The sequence below is a fragment of the Podarcis muralis genome, chromosome 15 (genome assembly GCF_964188315.1).
Source record: "Podarcis muralis chromosome 15, rPodMur119.hap1.1, whole genome shotgun sequence".
Lineage (NCBI taxonomy): Eukaryota > Metazoa > Chordata > Lepidosauria > Squamata > Lacertidae > Podarcis > Podarcis muralis.
In genome coordinates, this window is record NC_135669.1 from 36,518,800 (window position 1) to 36,540,762 (window position 21,963).

Consider the following 21,963-nt stretch of genomic DNA (forward strand, 5'->3'; position numbering starts at 1 on the left):
TAGTTCGAATCCCCGCGACGGGGTGAGCTCCCGCTGTTCGGTCCCTGCTCCTGCCAACCTAGCAGTCCGAAAGCACATCAAAGTGCAAGTAGATAAATAGGTACCACTCTGGCAGGAAGGTAAATGGCGTTTCCGTGCGCTGCTCTGGTTCGCCAGAAGCGGCTTAGTCATGCTGGCCACATGACCCAGAAGCTGTACGCTGGCTCCCTCAGCCAGTAAAGCGAGATGAGCGCCGCAACCCCAGAGTCGGCCACGACTGGACCTAATGGTCAGGGGTCCCTTTACCTTTACCTTACCATTGTACTACAGTTCCCACCATCCCTGACCACTGGTCCTGCTAGCTAAGGATGACCGGAGCTGTTGTCCAAAAACAACTGGAGATCCAAGTTTTGGAAACCCTGATTTATAGGATACTGCATTGGGGAAAGCTGCCTTGGATCCCAATTGCTTAAGCCCAGAGTGGCTAACTGGGTTGGCCGCCATTTTGGTGTTTGCATTGGGTGCCTCCAAGTGTCCTCAACTTGGTCAAGAGCTCAGGTGAGTAAAAGAGCAAGCAGATCTCTGAGGGGAGCCCATCTTCTGGAGCCAGGGGGTGGCTATCCTGCAGGTAGATCTGGCCTGCCAGCCCTTAGTGGTGGCTTAGAAGAGACTTAGGCTTTGAGCCTGGAAAGAGTAAATATGCGGGTTTGGTCTTCGTATGGGACAGTTGCATATTCCTGCATTGCAGGGGGTTGGACTAGATGATCCTCAGGGTCCCTTCCAACTCTGCAATTCCACATTCTATGAAACTCAGCTTAAAGCATCTCAGGTTGGCTGCATCCATCTATTATGCAGTAGACTGAGGAAAGTACTGCCCTGGCTGAATTTGAACATATTTCGTATTCAGAATGAAGAACGTGTATTAAAATGTAGTAGCGGTTGTGGTGGTGGTGATAATAATAATAATAATAATAATAATAATAATAATATATGCATCGATTTTGTGTGGGTACCTATTTGGACATCTGGAAGGCTCATGTGAACTTATAGGTTTAAGATCCATGCACTGCTGATAGTAACTGCATAAACACACCTAATAATAATAATAATAATAATAATAATAATAATAATAATAGAATGATAGAGTTGGAATAGACCACAAGGGCCATCGAGTCCAACCCCCTGCCAAGCAGGAAACACCATCAGAGCACTCCTGACATATGGTTGTCAAGCCTCTGCTTGTTGTTGTTTAGTCGTTTAGTCGTGTCCGACTCTTCGTGACCCCATGGACCAGAGCACGCCAGGCACTCCTGTCTTCCACCGCCTCCCGCAGTTTGGTCAGGCTCATGTTTGTAGCTTCGAGAACACTATCCAACCATCTCATCCTCTGTCGTCCCCTTCTCCTTGTGCCCTCCATCTTTCCCAACATCAGGGTCTTTTCCAGAGAGTCTTCTCTTCTCATGAGGTGGCCAAAATATTGGAGCCTCAACTTCACGATCTGTCCTTCCAGTGAGCACTCAGGGCTGATTTCCTTAAGAATGGATGCGTTTGATCTTCTTGCAGTCCATGGGACTCTCAAGAGTCTCCTCCAGCACCATAATTCAAAAGCATCAATTCTTCGGCGATCAGCCTTCTTTATGGTCCAGCTCTCACTTCCATACATCACTACTGGGAAAACCATGGCTTTAACTATACAGACCTTTGTTGGTAAGGTGATGTCTCTACTTTTTAAGATGTTGTCTAGATTTGCCATCGCCTTTCTCCCAAGGAGCAGGCGTCTTTTAATTTCGTGACTGCTGTCACCATCTGCAGTGATCATGGAGCCCAAGAAAATAAAATCTCTCACTGCCTCCATTTCTTCCCCTTCTATTTGCCAGGAGGTGATGGGACCAGTGGCCATGATCTTCGTTTTTTTGATGTTGAGCTTCAGACCATATTTTGCGCTCTCCTCTTTCACCCTCATTAAAAGGTTCTTTAATTCCTCCTCACTTTCTGCCATCAAGGTTGTGTCATCTGCATATCTGAGGTTGTTGATATTTCTTCCGGCGATCTTAATTCCGGCTTGGGATTCATCCAGCCCAGCCTTTCGCATGATGAATTCTGCATATAAGTTAAATAAGCAGGGGGACAATATACAGCCTTGTCGTACTCCTTTCCCAATTTTGAACCAATCAGTTGTTCCATATCCAGTTCTAACTGTAGCTTCTTGTCCCACATAGAGATTTCTCAGGAGACAGATGAGGTGATCAGGCACTCCCATTTCTTTAAGAACTTGCCATAGTTTGCTGTGGTCAACACAGTCAAAGGCTTTTGCATAGTCAATGAAGCAGAAGTAGATGTCTTTCTGGAACTCTCTAGCTTTCTCCTCTGCTTAAAGACCTCCAAAGAAGGAGACTCCACCACACTCCTTGGCAGCAAATTCCACTGTCGAACAGCTCTTACTGTCAGGAAGTTCTTCCTAATGTTTAGGTGGAATCTTCTTTCTTGTAGTTTGGATCCATTGCTCCGTGTCCGCTTCTCTGGAGCAGCAGAAAACAACCTTTCTCCCTCCTCTAATAGTTGTTGTTTTATTTATACCATGCCCAGCTGGCTGGGTTGCCCCGGCCACTCTGGGCAGCTTCCAACACATATAAAACATAATTTTAAAAAATCAAACGTTAATATTGACAATCTGATCTAATACAAAAAGTCACAATAACTTTAAAATAAGAATAACTTAAATCAAATAAAGCAATATTCCATAATCCATTGGAATATAATAGTAAAGTAAAATTAAATATCGGCAAATAATAGTTAATTCTCTCGATTTATAGTTTAGCAATTCTTTAGGATTAACGGCAAGTCACAATGCATTACATACCGCAAAACATACAAAACCACGTGAAAGGATCAAATTGAGAAACAAGGACACATAACTTATAAAATTACTTTTTTTAAAAAAATGTCCCTGAGCTTCTTTTCTCTCTTCCCAGGCTGCCCTTGTGGGCGGGGAGGAGAATGTCAGTGAAGCAGCCTTTGCAAGGGAAACTGAGGCACACACGGGGCAGAGGGAGGAATTGCTTTTCTCTTCAAAGTGCTGCTTCTGCTGGTTCCAAAATAAGCTTAGATTAGCCAGTGTCCTGCTTCTGCAGCAACAGCAGCAACAGCTTACTATAAACCACCTCCAATCTAGGAGCTTAACCTGATCAGTCTGGGTGGCCTTTGTCCGGTGATAACATTTATCAGGCAATTCCTAGCAGGGTTCTATTTTTATTTCTATTTTTTGGTGGTGGTGGTGATGATAAGAGGAAGAGTCCGTTCCAGCATCCCTGGGGAACGTGCAGAGGGCTTGATACACAGCCTCGTGGCGCACGCAGCCGAAACGTGTAAATAGCAGGCTGCGGGGCAGGCAAACTGTTTTGTTGTACGCAGTCTTTTTTTGTTCCCAGTAGTGATGTACCCTGGAACCCCAGGAAACTGGAGTCAAACTGTGCATTCAGGAACATAAAGTAGGAAGGCAGTATAAGGACCCCTGCCATTTGGGGGGGGGGTGACTGTCGGGTTGCTATGGACGGGTGCAGGGGTCAGCAAACTTTTTCAGCAGGGGGCCGGTCCACTGTCCCTCAGACATTGTGGGGGGCCGGACTATATTTTGAAGGGGGGGGGAATGAATGAATTCCTATGCCCCACAAATAACCCAGAGATGCATTTTAAATAAAAGGACACATTCTACTCATGTAAAAATACGCTGATTCCCGGACCGTCTGCGGGCCGGATTTAGAAGGCGATTGGGCCAGATCCGGCCCCCAGGCCTTAGTTTGCCTGCCCATGGAGTGGTGGGTGGTTTTTGTGTGTGTGCGTGGGTGTATTTTGCAAGATGCCATTGATGCGACAGTAGTGCAACAATTGGTGATGGGTTTATACTGGGGCATCCACATATCATTCTAGTTTGTTAGTGGTTCTGCAGTGCTTTCCCAGTTTTACAGAGGGGCACAAGAAAAGTGGGAACCAGAAGGCAAAACAAAGCTCTGGGGTATGTACCAAATGGGAACGAAGCTGTGTGCCTGCACCAAAACGTTTGCAGGTACAGAGTGGTATGGGTAGCAGATCCATGCATAACTGCCTGGATGCGACCATAAGCACAAACCATCCAGAATGCACTGTAAAGGGAGGTCTGGAGCAACCCCCTATCTCAGTGGTTAGAGCCCCTGCTTTGCATGCAGAAGGTCCCAGGTTCTCTGACACCTCCAGGACCAAAACAAAAAACTTCAGGGAGTAGATGATGGGAGCAGGTGTCTGCCTGAAGGCCCCTTGGCAGTGAGAACAAGCAGTGCAGGGCAAGAGGGAGAAATGAGACAGGGTCTTCTCACTGCTAGTTCAAAAGCTGTGGAGTTCTCTAAGGAAGGAGAACAAAACTCTTCCTCCCTTTTAACTTTTAAAATATTTTATAAATGACCTTCCCCTCCAGGGAAAACCTCCTCAAGCAAAAAAAAAGTCTTCAGTAGATGCCTAAACGTCCTGACACTCAACGCCTACCTAATTTCAACTGGGAGCTGATTCCAGAGGGCTGGAACTGCGACACTAAAAGCCCGTTTTTGTTTTGTACAAACTAAGTGCACCTTAATAAGTTTGTCGTTTTTGTTTCATGTGCAATGAACCTTTTTGGTAAGCCGGTTTGAGTTGATACCGTTCTTCCCTTTATAAAAAAAATAAGTATATGTAACCTCTGTGTCCTGGCTTCTCTTTCAAGGTATCCCCCCAAGAGATGGTGCAGGAAATCCACCAGGTGCTGATGGACCGCGAGGACACCTGTCACCGAACGTGCTTCTCCCTGCAGCTGGACGGCAACGTCCTGGACAACTTTGCCGAGCTGAAAACCATTGAAGGGTTGCAAGAAGGCTCCGTGTTAAAAGTAGTTGAAGGTAAAACTTGGGAGAACATTTGCAGCCTCCGATGCGTGGCAGGAAAGTTCTTAAAACAGGGGGCTACCTATAAATTCCAGGTAGGGAGACTGTGGTACCCTAGATGCTGTTGGAATAAGACTCACAGCAACTGATGCTGTTGCCATTGGGCCCCTCTCCATTAGTATCCTCACAACATGAGGCTCTTATTATTATTATTTAATTAATCAAATTTGTATTCCACCCTTCATTCAAAGATCCCAGGGTGGCTTACAACATACCCAGAGTTTCTCCATCCCTTGTTGTTGTTGTTTAGTTGTTTAGTCGTGTCCGACTCTTCGTGACTCCATGGACCAGAGCACTCCAGGCACTCCTGTCTTCCACTGCCTCCCGCAGTTTGGTCAAACTCATGCTGGTAGCTTCGAGAACACTGTCCAACCATCTCGTCCTCTGTCGTCCCCTTCTCCTTGTGCCCTCCATCTTTCCCAACATCAGGGTCTTTTCCAGGGAGTCTTCTCTTCTCATGAGGTGGCCAAAGTATTGGAGCCTCAGCTTCAGGATCTGTCCTTCCAGTGAGCACTCAGGGCTGATTTCCTTCAGAATGGAGAGGTTTGATCTTCTTGCAGTCCATGGGACTCTCAAGAGTCTCCTCCAGCACCATAATTCAAAAGCATCAATTCTTCGGTGATCAGCCTTCTTTATGGTCCAGCTCTCACTTCCATACATCACTACTGGGAAAACCATAGCTTTAACAATATGGAGCTTTGTTGGCAGGGTGATGTCTTTGCTTTTTAAGATGCTGTCTAGGTTTGCCTCTTCATCCCTACTCCCTCTCAATTCATGCACCACTCTCCCGCACCCATTTACACACCCACATGCCCAAATACGAGCTCCTTTTCACAGACCTAATAGTGCCCAATAAGGTTTCATAAGTTGTAAGGTCCAGCTCACTTTATCTGGAGGAAAGAAAGCTAAGCTGCTAGCCACTAAACATTGCACAGAGACTGGGGGGAAACTGTGGATTCTTCGAAAGGTTATTGCACACATATATAAGTTAATTAGCAGAGTTAACTAAAACCAAACAGAATGAAATTCAAGGAGAAATCAAGGATGAACTAATAACTGGAATAATGAAGAAAATGCAGTGTCAGTAATTAAAATAATATAAGGGAACCTCAGAAGGGAGGAAGTTGAACTATTCCTGTTAATTGTAACGTTGGATTTGTATTGTTAAAATATCTTTAAACTGATTTTTTTTAAAAAAAAAAAAGCTAAGCACTGCGCAGCCATGCAACAGACCTTGACCCAGCCATTTGCACACACTGAGCTGTTCCTCCTTAGGCAACCTGCTTGGCTACTGCACTGGGCAGGGAGAAATGTGGAAATGCAGCAGAGATAGCCAAGGACTGAATACAGTACGGGCCAGATTTGGGCCAGAGTCTCATAGTTGCCCACCCTGATATAAAGACGGTTCCTTCAAGCGCTGCCTTGGCCCATCTGTGGAGTACTCATTCATGGAAAAGGAGCCAAGATTAGGAGTGAAGTCGCTGCCCACAGAGGAGAAATCCTAAAAAGGAAGCCTACTTAAAAGCAGCTTTTCATACATCATATTTTTCTCCTAAGTGCATACCTAGGACAGAATGGTTAGAGACAGTCACGGGCCCCCAAGCTCACCCAAGTTAGCTTGAAGCCTGGGGGAGGTCTTGAACCCGGGTCCTACCCAACGCTATTCAACCAGCAAAAGTTCCAGCCATAAGTAAGAAACCCATGGCCTTCTGGCTGGGGCTCATGAGGGCTGGAACAGAACATCATTTGGAGGTTGGGGGGGGGGGGCGGCTTGAGTTTAACATTGCTGGACTAGGGCTGTGGAAACCTGCCTTCACAACCCCCATGTTGCCATCAAGCTCACTGGGTCAGCCAAGCATCCCTCGGGTTCTTCAGAAAGTGCAGCCCCCAGAACTGGACACAGGATTCCAGACGAAACCAGGCATGCTCCTCAATCCTTTTTTCTTTTTCTTTCCCCTGCCCCTTCTCCTCCTCTCCTTGCAACCCCCAAACCTTCCCAGAACCCTACACAGTCCGAGAAGCTAGAATACACGTCCGCCACATCCGAGACCTCCTGAAGAGCCTCGACCCCTCGGACGCTTTCAACGGCGTCGACTGCAACTCCCTGTCGTTCCTCACCGTCTTCACCGAAGGGGACCTTGGAGGTACGCGAGAGAAAGAGGGGTCGTGGTTTGCCTGTTGCTTCTGTTTTGGGAAGCGATGCTTTGCTTTGTGCTCCCATGGCCTGTTAAGCAAGGTCAGGGTTTCTCGATCGTGGGTCTCCAGCTGTTTTTTGGACTACAAGTCCCATTATCCCTGACCACCGGTCCTGCTAGCTAGGGATGATGGGATTTGTAGTCCAAAAAACTGTAGTCTCAAAACATCTGGAGGGCCAAGTCTGAGGAAGCCTGTCTTAGGAGTAAGCATTGGGTGTTTTAATTCAGGGTCCCGAGAATGAGCTTGTGTCATGAAGCAAGTCTCTAGGCCAGGCATAGGCAAACTCGGCCCTCCAGATGTTTTGGGACTACAACTCCCATCATCCCTGACCACTGGTCCTGTTAGCTAGGGATGATGGGAGTTGTAGTCCCAAAACGTCTGGAGGGCTGAGTTTGCCTATGCCTGCTCTACACCTCATGGTCTTTTCTTCCCACACCCAGCCCCAATGCAAAAAAGGTGACGATTTTGCTTCTCCCCTGCAAAGGTTGCCTCTTGATTGTGCTGACTGCTCTCCTGTTCCCCTGTGCTTTGTTCCAGACAGCGGCAAGAGGAAGAAGAAGGGCGCAGAATTGGAGCAGATCGACTGTACCCCTCCTGAACATATCCTGCCTGGGAGTAAAGAGCGCCCCCTCTGCCCCCTTCAGCCTCAGAACAGAGACTGGAAGGTAGAGACCTAAGAACTGAGCAGGGGGAAGCACCAGGCTTCTCCCACCTGGGCCAGCGCCTTCCCAATGGCGGGACATCCACCTGCCTGCCCCCTCATGCCCCCCCCCCCAGATGATCATAGCTCGGGGGCAGAGTATCTGCTTGGTCCCAGGTTCTGTCCCCAGCTAGAAGGACTCCCTGGCTTGAAACCCTGGGGAGTTGTGGCCCGTTTCAGTGTCTCATAGGAAGGGGACCCTGGGAGTCATCTAGTCCAACCCCCTGATTGAATCATTGCCAATGGCACCTGATTGGCTCTCTACACACTCATGCTCATTGGCTACATTCAAATCAAGGAAAGCTGCTGCATATCAACCTGAGCAATTGTGCTTCCTTTTTCTAGTTATTTGGCTATAACCTTTGATAGAATACAGATAATTGAACAAACTTCGTGGCATTAGATTCTTCATTTAATTACCTTTCCATTGATACATAATTTTATGGTATTACTCCCAAAAGAAGTGGTGTTATGAGCCATCAGATCTCAGAAATAAGACTTTTTCCCAAAAGGTTTCCACAATTTTGGCCACTAGTGTATATAACAGTACAGTCGTACCTTGTTTTGTGACCGGGATCTGTTCTGGAGCCCCGGATGCTATACGGAAAGGACGCACGACAAAGCGCCGCTCTGCGCATGCGCGACGTACGATTTAGTGCTTCTGCGCATGTGCGAGCATCAAACCCAGAAGTAACCTGTTCCGGTACTTCCGGGTTTGTCGCAGACGCTCGACGAGTCGGACTCAAAACGAGGTACCACTGTAATTCAAAACTAGTGTGCTGGGAGACAGGTGTTCTAGGGTCACCTGCTCCCTGAGAAGCTAGCTTTCCACATGCACAGACCTCTTTCTTTTCCCACTCCATCCCTCTCCCCCCTCCCCCCAAAGCCTCTACAGTGCCTAAAAGTATTGACCATGAGTGGCTGGAATCCTCCTCCCGGCAACCGCAAGATGCACGGAGACCTCATGTACCTGTATGTCATCACGATGGAAGATCGCCATGTGAGCATCACGGCCTCCACCCGTGGCTTTTACCTCAATCAGTAAGTGGCTAAGACAGGCTTGAATTTAAAAAAAAACAAAAAAAAAAACCATTTACCGTATTTTTCGCTCTATTAGACACACATTTCCCCTCCTAAAAAGTAAGGGGAAATGTGTGTGCATCTTATGGAGCGAATACAGGCTTATGGAGGCTCTGACAGCGCTCCCTTTAAAGAGCCGTGCGGAGCGTGTGTGCAGCTCTTGGGGGCTTTTCCCTGAGGAGGGAGAAGGGCAGCCCTTCTCCCTCCTCAGGGAAAAGCCCCCAAGAGCCGCACACACACTCCACACACTCTTTAAAGGGAGCACGGCTCTTGGGGGAGCCTTAGCCGCGCACAGCCTCTCCCAGGCAGGGGATGAAGGGCTCCCCTTGCTCAGGGGATGCTGCACGCGGCTAAAGAAGAAGCCAGGACAGCCAGTGGGATCGCTGCGCTGCGATCCCGCTGGCTGTTCTAGCTTCTGGCTTAGCCGCACGAAGCCTCTACAGGGCACCGAGAGCCTTCATCCCTGTGCCCTGCGAAGGCTTCGTGGGGCTATCTCTGGCTTTTGCAGGAGGTGGGGGAAGGGAGAGAGAGGGCAGCTCTGTCCCTCCCCCACCTCCCAGAAAAGCCCCCCAAGAGCTGCGCTCCCTTTAAAGAGCGTGCGGCCCTTGCAGGAGGAAAGCCAGTAGGCTTGCTTCGCTGAAGCCAGGAGAGCAAGAGGGATTGGTGCGCACCGATCCCGCTTGCTCTCCTGGCTTCAGGGGTAGTCCCGCAAAGCCTCCTGAGCGAAGATGGAGGAGCGCTCCCTCTTAGCTCAGGATGCTTTGCGTTCCTTTCTTGTTTTCCTCCCCTAAAAACTAGCTGCGTCTTATCGAGAGCCCGTGTGGTGTAGTGGTTAAGAGCTGTAGTCTTGTAATCTGGGGAACCGGGTTCGCTTCTCTGTTCCTCCACATGCAGCTGCTGGTGACCTTGGGCCAGTCAAACTTCTTTGAAGTCTCTCAGCCCCACTCACCTCACAGAGTGTTTGTTGTGGAGGAGGAAGGGAAAGGAGAATGTTAGCCGCTTTGAGACTCCTTAAAGGGAGTGAAAGGCGGGATATCAAATCCAAACTCTTCTTCTTCATCATCATCTGGTGCGTCTAACAGAGCGAAAAATACGGTATTTATTTGTAAAACATATAAGGTACATATAAAATCAGGAGTTAGTTATGCCACGACTGCAGCCAGGATTATTTATGCTCAGAAACGGAAAGAAGATTTTCAGTACCAACCAAGGAGTGGCGGCAGACTAAACTAACGGCTGATGCCGAAATCGCAGAACATACGGGAGCAATAAAGGAACCAAGAGGAAAGAAAACTTTATCACAGACTGGGGGGAAATTGTGGATTATTTGAAAGGCTGTTCCTTGCGATGTTCTTTGACCAAAATATGCTGCCGGCGGCTTCTCTTTTCAGGTCCACGGCCTACAACTTCAGCCCTAAGCCTGCCAACCCCAGTTTCCTCAGCCATTCCCTGGTCGAGCTTCTGAACCAGATCAGCCCAGCCTTCAAAAGAAACTTTGCTTCTCTGCAGAAGAAACGGTAACCTTCCTCTCTCTCTCTCTCTCTCTCTCTCTCTCTCTCTCTCCCCACCCCAAGCTCTTGTCTTAGAACAAACTTTATCCCAAACTTGGTCCAGTCATGGCCGACTCTGGGGTTGCGGCGCTCATCTCGCTCTATTGGCTGAGGGAGCCGGCGTACAGCTTCCGGGTCATGTGGCCAGCATGACTAAGCCGCTTCTGGCGAACCAGAGCAGCGCACGGAAACGCCGTTTACCTTCCCGCCAGAGCGGTACCTATTTTTCTGCTTGCACTTCAACGTGCTTTCGAACTGCTAGGTTGGCAGGAGCTGGGACTGAGCAACGGGAGCTCACTCCGTCGCAGGGATTCGAACCGCCGACCTTCTGATTGGCAAGCCCTAGGCTCTGTGGTTTAACCCACAGCGCCACCTTATAAACGGGCAGATAAGCTGTAGCAAAAGTACAGGAAGGGTTTCTGGTTTTCTACCCCCATCGCATCAAACGACGAGAGATGCGTTAAAGGCAGTTAAAGCCAGGCAGCGTACGGAAAGCAGCAACTTAAATCAGAAAACAGGAGAGGGAGCAGTTTAGATGAAGGCGCTTGACTGGAAAGAAGAGAACATGGCCTTTGCTCCAAAGCTTGGACCCAAAACTCTACATTTGAGTTTGATCAGTCTCGTGGTCTTTAGCAGGGTGGCGAAAAGATGGGGGAGTTTTGCAGGAGAATGGAGTGTGACAACTTCTGTGCATTGTTTGACTCCAACCCCTCAGGGTCCAGAGGCACCCGCTGGAGAGGATATCCACACCTTTCCAAGTCTACAGCTGGACGGCCCCTCTGGCTGAGCACGCCATGGACTGTGTGAGGGCGGAAGATGCTTACACCTCAAGGCTGGGTTACGAAGAGCACATCCCAGGACAGGTAGAGATGGCTTGGCTTGGCTTGGCTTGGGGGGCTGCTCTTTGCCTTGGCTCTCGGCTGAAACTTGCCCTTGGGGTCTCTCTGCAGTCTGCATTCCTCAAGGACCACCTCTCTCCGTATGAAAAGACCTAGACCCTGAGATCATCATCTGAGGCCCTTCCTTGTGTGCCGCCTCATCGAAAGGCCTGGAGGGCGGCTACACAAGAACGGGGCCTTCTCTGTAGTGGCTCCCTGTTTCTGGAATGCTCTCCCCAGGAAGGTTCGCCTGGTGCCTAAAATTATATATTTTTAGGCGCCAGGCAGAGACTTTCCTCTTCAACCAGGCCTTTGGCTTATTCATACCCTACGGCCTTTTAAATGCTTCTGTGAGAAGGGGGTGTTCTTGTTTTGGTTTGATTATTTACCTGTGTTTTATTTTGTATTTTATTCTGTCAACTGCACTGAGATCTTTTGATGAAAGGCGGTATATAAATTTAATGAATAATAATAATAATAATAATAATAATAATAATAAATAATTTGACATGTTAACCATTGCACCACCCTTGGCTGTCTTACTTTTTTAAAAAAATTAAACCTTGAAAGAACAAAGAAGAACAGCATACAGAAATATACATGAAATATCAAACTTTTTTTAACATAACAATTGGAGAAGAAAAAGAGAAAAACTTCAGATTTTTACTTTTTGATATCTAGCACACACTTGCCATGCCTGGGGGGGGGGGAATGTTTCCCTTCAGCATCCATTTCTAGTCCTCTTGAGGGCAGAGGAAACATAAAGTTAAGATAATGAAATCTTAACTGGTCCTGTGTGCATCTATTATTATTATTAATAATAATAATAATAATAATTTTCCATTTTATAAATCTCTTCACAGCCAAAAACTACCAAAGCAGTGCATAATAAAATAAGATAAAATTCAAAAGATTACCAAATTAATGAACTAAAAGCAATACAACAGTTTCTGCAACCATGCAGTTAATGCTCCATTAAGTGCCCGGGTCACATTTCAGGAAAAGCCTTCTTAAACAAAAATTTGTTCAGTAGCCACCTAAATAGCAAGACACCAGGCCCTTGCCTAACTTGAGCTGGTAGCTGTTTCCAGGGGTCTGAAACTACAGCACTAAAAGCCCAATTTCTAGTACATACCGTGTACCTCTTTGGGGCATGTGGTGGTACTCAGCAGCAGTGCAGTTGCTGGGCAAAGATATATGGGGCCTCTTAGTCCCCTTTTCATCTGATCTAGAGAGGGTTTTGCATCTCTCTCTCTTTCCCAGGCTAGAGTTGTGATTTCATGTGATGCCTGTTATCTCTTCTTCCCCAACCTTCCTTTCAGACCAGAGATTGGAACGAAGAGTTGCAAACAACCAGGGAACTGCCACGCAAAAATCTGCCAGAGAGGCTGCTGAGGGAACGCGCAATCTTTAAGGTAACCTTGAGCCCTGCAGAGAGGCAGCCCAGAGAGGACTAGCAAGGTTCTAGTCCTCATTATGCAGCCAAGCCATGAGCACAGCTTCAGTTTTCCGTTTGCTGCTCAGTAATTGGAAAAGGGAGGTTGGAACAGGGTGCCCTGTGATGTATGAATGAAGGAGGGGTGTGTGGATAACAAATTAAATTGATAAGGATTTGTTCAGAGTTGCCCAGGAGGTGTGTTGTGGAAGACACAGCACAGCTGCAAACCTCCTCAAAACGTAATTTCATTCACTCATTCTGTTTCGATGCCACTTTTTACTCACACAAACCACAAAGCGGCTTACATACAATAAATGTGCAATATCAACATAAATCATGTAAAATAACTAACAAATCATCAGTTGGAACAAATTAAAAATCATCAGTAAAACACTGTTTGTTAACAAACCAACTTTTTTAAAAAATAGGCAAAACAGCACAGCCACAAGAAAAGTCATGAAATTCACAAAGCGTTTCAACACAAAGCTGTATGAATGTTGGCAAACTAACAACCCAAAAGAAACAAAGCACTATGGGATTCTCTCTCCCTCTTGCCACCCCCATGACTCTTAGCGCCACCCACGTCCGTCTTATGCTTATTTAGGACCTACAAAGTCCTATGGATCTTGGGCCTTGGCTCTCTGAAAGACCAAGTCTAAGCCTGCCTGAGTTTGGTGATTATCTGGAGAGGCCCTTCCCTCAGTCCTGCCGCCTTCACAAGAGAAGGCCTTCTTGGTGGCTGCTCTCAGATAGTTGGAACTCCTTTCCGCAGGAGGCCAGTCCGGTCCTTTCCTTGCTTTCCTTTCTCCAGCAGGCAAATGCATTTTCATTCCAACAGACCTTTGGCCACCAGCTGGCTGTTGTGGCAGGATCTACTGAGGGTGGGTGCTGTCATGTGTGTTTGCGTGTGTGCACTTCTAAATGATGTTAAGGGTTTTCCTGTGCTGTTTTTAAGTGGGCTGCTTATTCGATTTGAGAGAGAGAGAGAGAGAGAGAGAGAGAGAGAGAGAGAGAGTGTTACTGTGTGCTCTTGGTTGTATACGTTGTAATTTATGCTCTGAGCCACTGGGTTCTGGACTGGGAGAGAAGTGGGATATAAATAAAATAACTAAATTCTTTTCAGCAAACCTGCTCTGAGTAGGACTAGCATTGGCTGCAGCTTATTTGGTTTTTTAAAAATATTTATTGTGTGTTTTGAATGGTGTTTTGGGTTTAATTTATGCCAGGCGCTTCCCAGACAGGTCTGATGTCATGGATTGGTTGGACATGGAGGAATGGTGGAAGGAACTAGCTGGGGAACTCGCAGGGGGAGAAGGCTCAGAGCCCAGGGGATTGGTGGTGGGACAATGACTCCAGAAGTCCGGAAGCAGGAGAGGAGGGAGGTCAAGAGTCGGAGATGAGTCAGGCTGGTGAAGAAGTCAGGGTGTCGCCTCCTCCTACTGCAACGAGCTCCCCTTCCACCTCTCCCTCCTGGTCTCCCAGGACCAGGAGAGGCATGAAGAGGGCAGAGGAGAAGTTAGCTTCATGCAGGCGTAGTCTCAGATCGCGTGGGGAAGACCCTAGAGAGGAGGAGACTAGGCAGCTGTTAGGACCTTCAGTCTCAGCAACTGCTTCGTAAGGCAAGGCCTGGTGGAGATGAGTTGCTGTGCTCATTAGGCCTGACCCTCCCGTGCAGAATTCTGTTATGATTTACTAATGTACAGTCGTACCTTGGAAATCGAATGGAACCCCTTCCGGAAGCCTGTTCGACTTCCAAAACATTCGAAAACCAAATCTTGGCTTCTGACTGGCTGCAGGAAGGTCCGACGTTCGCGTTCCGAAAGAACGTTTGCAAACCGGAACAATCACTTCTGGGTTTGCTGCGTTTGGGAGCCAAAACGTCCGAGTTCTAGGGCATTTGGGATCCAAGGTACGACTGTATATATATTAATTTTGGTCAATTACCAGTAGAGAAGACAAGAAGAAAAACGGCGCACATAAAACACAATGCAATACCTAAAGCATACTATTAAATGTAGAGTTAAAAACCATGTATTAAAAAAACCCAATGAGAAATAGAAAATAATTATATTAACATTATGTTTATTGATGGCTCGCTCCTGTCCACTGCTGCTCTGAGGCTGGCGAGTGCCATCTCTCCTTGCGGCCAACCATCTCCCATGACTTTGCCTCTCTGCCTCGCAGGTCCACAGCGACTTCACTGCCGCGGCGACGAGAGGCGCGATGGCGGTCATTGACGGCAACGTGATGGCCATCAACCCCAGCGAGGAGACCAAGATGCAGATGTTCATCTGGAACAACATCTTCTTCAGCCTGGGCTTCGACGTCCGCGACCACTACAAAGACTTTGGCGGGGACGTGGCCGCCTACGTGGCCCCCACCAACGACCTCAACGGGGTCCGGACGTACAATGCGGTGGACGTGGAAGGGCTCTACACCCTGGGCACGGTGGTGGTGGACTACCGGGGCTACCGGGTGACGGCCCAGTCCATCATCCCCGGCATCCTGGAGCGGGAGCAGGAGCAGAGCGTCATCTATGGCTCCATCGACTTTGGCAAGACGGTGGTCTCTCACCCCAAGTACCTGGAGCTGCTGGAGAAGACCAGCCGGCCCCTGAAGATCCAGAAGCACGCGGTCCTGAACGACAAGGGCGAGGAGGTGGAGCTCTGCTCGTCCGTGGAGTGCAAGGGGATCATCGGCAACGACGGGCGGCACTACATCCTCGACCTGCTCCGCACCTTCCCTCCCGACCTGAACTTCCTGCCCGTCGACGGCGAGGAGATGCCCGAGGAATGCCAGAAAATGGGCTTTCCCAAACAGCACCGCCACAAGCTCTGCTGCCTGCGGCAAGAGCTGGTGGACGCCTTCGTCGAGCACAGGTAACCCTCGCCACCGCCCAGAATTTATAGAGAATTCATGGAGTGGGGAGGGATCCTGAGGATCATCTAGTCCAACCCCCCTCCCCCCGGCAAAGCCGGGCTCGAACCTGCAACCTTGGTGTGATCAGCGCCACGCTCTCACCAACTAAGCTATTCAGGCTTTTTGCATCGCTGCACTAGGTTTCTGTCCGGGGGGGGGGGGTGTAGTAAATGACCTCATCGGCCCAAGGGCCGCATTCCTTCTTGGGCAACCTTCCAGGGGCCACATGTCAATAGGGGCGGGGCCAGAGGCAGAGGTGGGTGGAGCAATGGTGTTGATTTTTGGCTTAGTACAATAATTTGCGTTTCAACCATGCAAGGGCTATGAGAGTTCAGGCAGGGAAAAGCAATTGAGTTTGATCTGGAGCAGGCTGGGGAGGGGTGTAAGCTAGAGGAGAGTGGGAGCCCTGAGGTATTATTATTATTATTATTATTATTATTCTTACTACTACTACTACTACTACTACTACTACTACTACGTATACCCCACTCATCTGACTGGGTTGCCCCAGCCACTCTGGGCAGCTTCCAACATAATAAAAGGGCAGCAAACGTCAAATGTTAAAACTTCCCAATGCAGGGCTGCCTTCAAATGTCTTTGGAAAGTTGTGTGTTTATCTCCTTGGCATATAGTTGGAGGGTACTCCACAGGGCGGGTGCCACTACCGAGAAGGCCTGTAACTTGATATCTCGCAGTGAGGGAACCACCAGAAGGCCTTCGGTGCTGGACCTCAGTGTCCGGCCCGAATGGTGGGGGTGGAGACGCTCCTTCAGGTATACTGGGCCGAGGCCATTTAGGGCTTTAAAGCTCAGCACCAACACTTTTAATTGTGCTCGGAAACGTATCAACTGCCGTGCTTATGATACGAGGTGTCTGCTGAAATTGTCTGTGGAGCAGACACAGGATTGCGCGTGAAAAAATTTTCAGCGCCTTCAATTGTTTTTCTTAAGTGTTATATTATAGAAGGGGAGGCTGTGCAGTTAAGATACCTTTCAGTATTGTCGAGTAAAGTTTTGAGTTTGAATATTACATATCGAACATACTTCATTTTCTAGCATCCACCCGCTGAGTAAACCAAATTTTAGTCCATCGGCAGTTGAGCAGCGGGGGAATCTCTTCAGGTATTTTTGCAGCGTGAAAAATTAACAACGGCAGACACTTGGGCCCAAACATGCCCAGTCCAACCTCCCATTGGTTTTAGAGCTGCATAATGTTTTGTTGGGACAGGGGTGGCGCTGTAGGTTAAACCACAGAGCCTAGGATTTGCCGATCAAAAGGTCAGCGGTTTGAATCCCCGCAACAGGGTGAGCTCCCATTGCTCGGTCCCTGCTCCTGCCAACCTAGCAGATCAAAAGCATGTCAAAGTGCAAGTAGATAAATAGGTACCGTTCCGGCGGGAAGGTAAACGGTGTTTCCGTACGTTGTTCTGGTTCGCCAGAAGCGGCTTATTCCTGCTGGCCCCATGACCCGGAAGCTGTACGCCTGCTCCCTCGGCCAATAAAGCGAGATGAGCGCCACAACCCCAGAGTCGGCCACGACTGGACCCTAATGGTCAGGGGCCCCTTTACCTTTTTAATGTTTTGTTGTAAGTTTCCGAGGGCATTTTCCAGCTCACCTGTGGCTCCCAAAATCCTACATCATCACAAACAGAAACCCCAAGTTTCTAGCCCTCGTGATGGAAGCTTTGAGGGCTGTGTGTAGCCGTTGCTCCAAACCAACAAGGGAGCCACTGTGATACAGTGCCAGACTAGGATCTGGGAGACCGGGGTTCAAGTTCCCACTTGACCATGAATCTCACTAGGTGACCTTGGAGAGGCCAGTGGCTGCTTCTCAGCCTTGCCTACTTTGCAGGGTGGTTGTGAGGATACAGTGAGGGAGGGGGGAGACCCCTGCACCCCACCTTAAACTTCTTGGATAAAAGGTGGTGCTAGAAATATGTGTGTTCTTGCAACCCCTTTTGCGTTGGGCTACTTCATCCCGTCTCTCTTCCTCCCTCTCCTCGATAGGTATCTCATGTTCATGAAATTGGCAGCGCTGCAGCTGATGCAGCAGAAGGCGATCAAGCAAGAGACCCCCTCCCCTCTGGAGAACGGCGGGAGCCCCTCCTCCTCCTCCTCCTTTCCTGAGAACGGGGTGGAGGACGGTGAGGAGAAGCCCCCCTCGGAGGACGGCAAGATGGAGGACAGCGTCGCAGGGCTGGACCAGGTGAAAGAGCTCACGGAGACGATTGCGTCGGACGATGGAGCAGGTAACTTGGCACTCTCTCCCACTGGGAACACTGCCACCACCCCAAAAAAGAGGAAGACCCCCCTTCCTGTGCATGAAGAAGCCCTTCCACTCATAAGAATGGGGTTTTTATGCTGGATCTGAGGTAGACTGCGTCTGAACCCATAGGATCCATTTGACCGTCGGACCTCGTAGCTGTCCACAGGTCTTCTCCATGCATTTGCTTGCCTGCCTTTTTAAAGGCTGGTACAAAGTCATTTGATGGTAGTGAGTTCCCTCGGTTACATTAGGTAAATGTAAAGGGACCCCTGACCATTAGGTCCATTCGTGGCCAACTCTCGGGTTGCGGCGCTCATCTCGCTTTATTGGCGGAGGGAGCCGGCGTACAGCTTCTGGGTCATATAGCCAGCATGACAATGCCTCTTCTGGTGAACCAGAGCAGCGCATGGAAATGCCGTTTACCTTCCTGCCAGAGTGGTACCTATTTATCTACTTGCACTTTGAGGTGCTTTTGAACTGCTAGGTTGGCAGGAGCTGGGACCGAACGATGGGAGCTCACCCCGTCACGGGGATTTGAACCGCCGACCTTCTGATCGGCAAGTCCTAGGCTTTGTGGTTTAACCCACAGCGCCACCCACGTCCCTTCTCGGTTACATTATCCCCCCCCCCAAAAAAAAAAAAAAAAAACCCTTGCTAGGCCAAATCTCCCTCATCTCCTTTTGGGAAAGAACGTCAACCTTTGGATCATTTTGGTTGTCCTTTGGGAAGAGGTGAGTGGCACCAGGACTGGATACAAAAATTCCCAAGCAGATGCAGCACAGATTTGTATAAGGACATCATGAAACTGGCAGGCTTTAGGTTTTTCCAGTTGAACCTGGAAGGTCACACTTCTTCCACCTTTGCAGTTGGGGGTCAGGAACCTCCAGCCTGTCAGCTGACCTTTGCCCACTAGAGGGTCCAAGTTGGCCAGTGAGGTTGTTCTCCCCGCTCCCACTTGTGACATCATCTGATGGGTGGGGTTAAATTTTGCATTGGCTACGTGTGACATTTACCCAGAACACACTCAGCGCTCATCAGCTGCCATCACTTCTCCTCCTCCTCCTCCTTTATTTTACAGTGGTACCTTGGTTCTCAAACTTAATCCGTTCCGGAAGTCCATTCCAAAACCAAAGCATTCCAAAACCAAGGTGCACTTTCCCATAGAAAGTAAAGCAAAACGGATTAATCCGTTCCAGACTTTTAAAAACAACCCCTAAAACAGCAATTTAACATGAATTTTACTCTCTAACGAGACCATTGATCCAAACAATGTACTGCAGTCACACAATCAGTAGCTGAACTGGGTTCCACACAGTCACAAAAACAAACAAAAAGAGCCGCAAAAACAGAAACGCAAAATAAATAGCAAAAACAGACAGACTTCAGTGTAACACTCAAAACGGAAGTGTGGCACTCAAATCGGAGCACGTTGGGCTTCCGAAAAAAGTTCGCAAACCGGAACACTTACTTCCAGGTTTGCAGCGTTTGGGTTCCAAGCTGTTTGAATACCAAGGCGTTTGAGAACCAAGATACCACTGTATTGTATATCACCGTATACCCACAGGCTTCAGGGTGGTTCAAATGATAAAATCACATCATCTGCTGAGCAGAGTTCAAATCCTGCTCAAGTCAGCAACATTCCATGCAAAGCCCTTCCTGAATCAATAAGCAAATTTGAAAGCTCTGCTTAAAATGGAAAAGGGGGGGGGGTAGTCTTCATTTTAGCAGCTGTTTTGTGATGTCATGGGTTTGAAAGGTCCGCAGCCCCTCCCACCTGTCAAATTTGGCCCATGAAGGCCAATCCCAATAAGGATGCTGGTCGTGACTTACATGCTTAGCTCAGTCGGTAGAGCTCTTATTCATCTCGGGGTCGTTTGTTCGAGCCCCACATTGGGCAAAAAGATTCCAGGGGCTTGGACTAGATGACTCTTGGGGTCCCTTCCAGCTACACAGTTCTGTGATTCCATGAAGCGGAAAAGGTCCCCCACATTTGCTCTGCAACCTATTTTTTCTCCTTCACCCAGTGGACCCCAAAAGCCGGGAAGTGATCCAGAATGCTTGCAAAGCTGTCGGTTCCATCAGCAACACGTCCTTCGATATCCGGTTTAACCCAGATATTTTTTCGCCAGGTAAGAAGGCGCCTCAGGTGCGCTTGGAGTCCTTTGCAGCACGTAACCCCTTCAAATGTTTGACCCTTTTGAGTTTAGACGTCTGTGTGTTTTCTTTCGGACACTTAAGAGATGCTCTGCACACAGAAGCTCCCAGCTTTTAATCCACCCAGCATCTCCAGTTCTGTATTTTTCCCCAATGCATCTTGATCCTGCCTTTCTTGTCAGCGATCATCAAAGCAGCTCCTAAGCTGCAAGAAACAGTGAGAAACAGGAGGGGAGAACCACGTACGCCCTCTTGAGCTCCTTGGAGGAAAAGTGGGGTGTGAATGCTATAATCAATAAATAAATCACAATTATAGGATCCGCAGCAAGCCTTGGGGCCAACACACGCTTCCTGTGCAATTGCTAGGAGAAGCTCAGAAGCATCTGCTTCTGCTGGCACAAACTGTAGATAGCTGAGCCCATTTTTGTCCAAACTGGTTAACATTGGGTTGTAGCAAGCTAAGTTTATATTCAGAGTAGGTCGGTCCCATGAAATAAATAGACTGCAAGTTAGTCATGTCCATTATTTTCAGTGGATCTGTTCTAAGTGGGACTAACATTGAAGTACAACCCATTACTTTGACCATCGCTAAACCAAGAGAAGATGGCGTACAAACTGACATGGGTGGATAGCTCAGTTTGTTAGAGCAGTGTTTCCCAACCTTGGGCCTCCAGCTGTTTTTGAACTACAATTCCCATCATCCCTGACCACTGGTCTTGCTAGCTAGGGATGATGGGAGTTGCAGTCCAAAAACAGCTGGAGGCCCAAGGTTGGGAAACACTGTGTTAGAGCATGGTGCTGGTAACGCCAAGGTTGCAGGTTCGATCCCCCTATGGGGCGGCTGCATATTCCTGCCTTGCAGGGGGTTGGACTAGTCAGGGTTTTCCAAACTTGGGTCTCCAACTGGTTTTTGGGACTACAGTTCCCATCATTCCTGACCACTGGTCCTGTTAGCTAGGGATGATGGGATCTGTAGTCCAAAAACAACTGGAGGGCCAAGTTTGGCCATCACTGATTTAGACGATCCTCAGGGTGCTTTCCAACTCTAAAATTCTGTAATGGCTTGAAACCATGTTAAGCAATCTGTCTGGTTGAATTGATGGGTTCTGACCTGGAGCGAAAGTGGAAGGTTTTTATTATTTATTTATTTATTCATTCATTCATTCATTCATTCATTCATTCATTCAATTCCTCTGAGGAGCTCTGGGTGGCCTGCATACTTCCCCCTCCCCTTCCCATTTTTATCCTAACGGTGAAGTAGCTTGGGCTGAGAGTGAGTGACTGGCCCAAGGTCTCCCACTGAGCTTCATGGCCTGGTCTCCTACTCCAGCCCTCTAACCACTACACCACACTAGTCCTATCTTATCCTGGGCAAAAGGGGGGTGGGCCTGCTGTGAGCCCCATGATTTCCATATCGTTCATTCTAAGCTATGGTTTAGTGCAATGTGTGAATGCAGGCCACTCTCTGACCTGCTGCAGGAAAGTTCCTAGCTAACCATCCTTCCCCAGGGTTAACATTGAAGGGGAGGCAGCTTTGGCCAATTCTGAGAGGTGTGTATTTTTCCCCCCCGGCAGAGTTGGGCAGAACTTGGCAAAATCTTGCTAACAGAAATATATGCCATAAAGGCAACTCTCAGCTTAACACAGCAGTTACATTCCAGGGATAGCACACAAAAGCCAAACTCCCATCTAGCCAGTGGTGGGTGGGATTGTGAAAACCTTTTGTTTCTCCCCAGACACCCACCCTCTTTTTAGTACTGTATTTTTAAATTTAAACTTGTTAATTTAAATTACATGCAATAAGTGTGCGTATGTGTGTGTACATACACACGAGCATGCACGCATATATATATATGCT

At 48.3% G+C, this 21,963-nt stretch overlaps 1 protein-coding gene across 2 annotated transcripts in view; it reads left to right on the forward strand.

Annotated features, from left to right (window-relative positions):
• CLUH (CLUH binding protein of NUMT mRNA) overlaps nucleotides 1–21,963 on the forward strand; it is a 73,598-nt gene that overhangs the window by 34,463 nt on the left and 17,172 nt on the right. For both annotated transcript variants that reach the window (XM_028707527.2, XM_028707526.2), the window contains exons 3-12: nucleotides 4,709–4,880; nucleotides 6,926–7,069; nucleotides 7,659–7,786; nucleotides 8,708–8,862; nucleotides 10,293–10,418; nucleotides 11,167–11,314; nucleotides 12,652–12,744; nucleotides 14,952–15,646; nucleotides 17,693–17,934; nucleotides 19,976–20,080. In XM_028707527.2, the coding sequence (XP_028563360.2) occupies nucleotides 4,709–4,880; nucleotides 6,926–7,069; nucleotides 7,659–7,786; nucleotides 8,708–8,862; nucleotides 10,293–10,418; nucleotides 11,167–11,314; nucleotides 12,652–12,744; nucleotides 14,952–15,646; nucleotides 17,693–17,934; nucleotides 19,976–20,080 (2,008 nt within the window). The remainder of the gene's footprint in view (nucleotides 1–4,708; nucleotides 4,881–6,925; nucleotides 7,070–7,658; nucleotides 7,787–8,707; nucleotides 8,863–10,292; nucleotides 10,419–11,166; nucleotides 11,315–12,651; nucleotides 12,745–14,951; nucleotides 15,647–17,692; nucleotides 17,935–19,975; nucleotides 20,081–21,963) is intronic.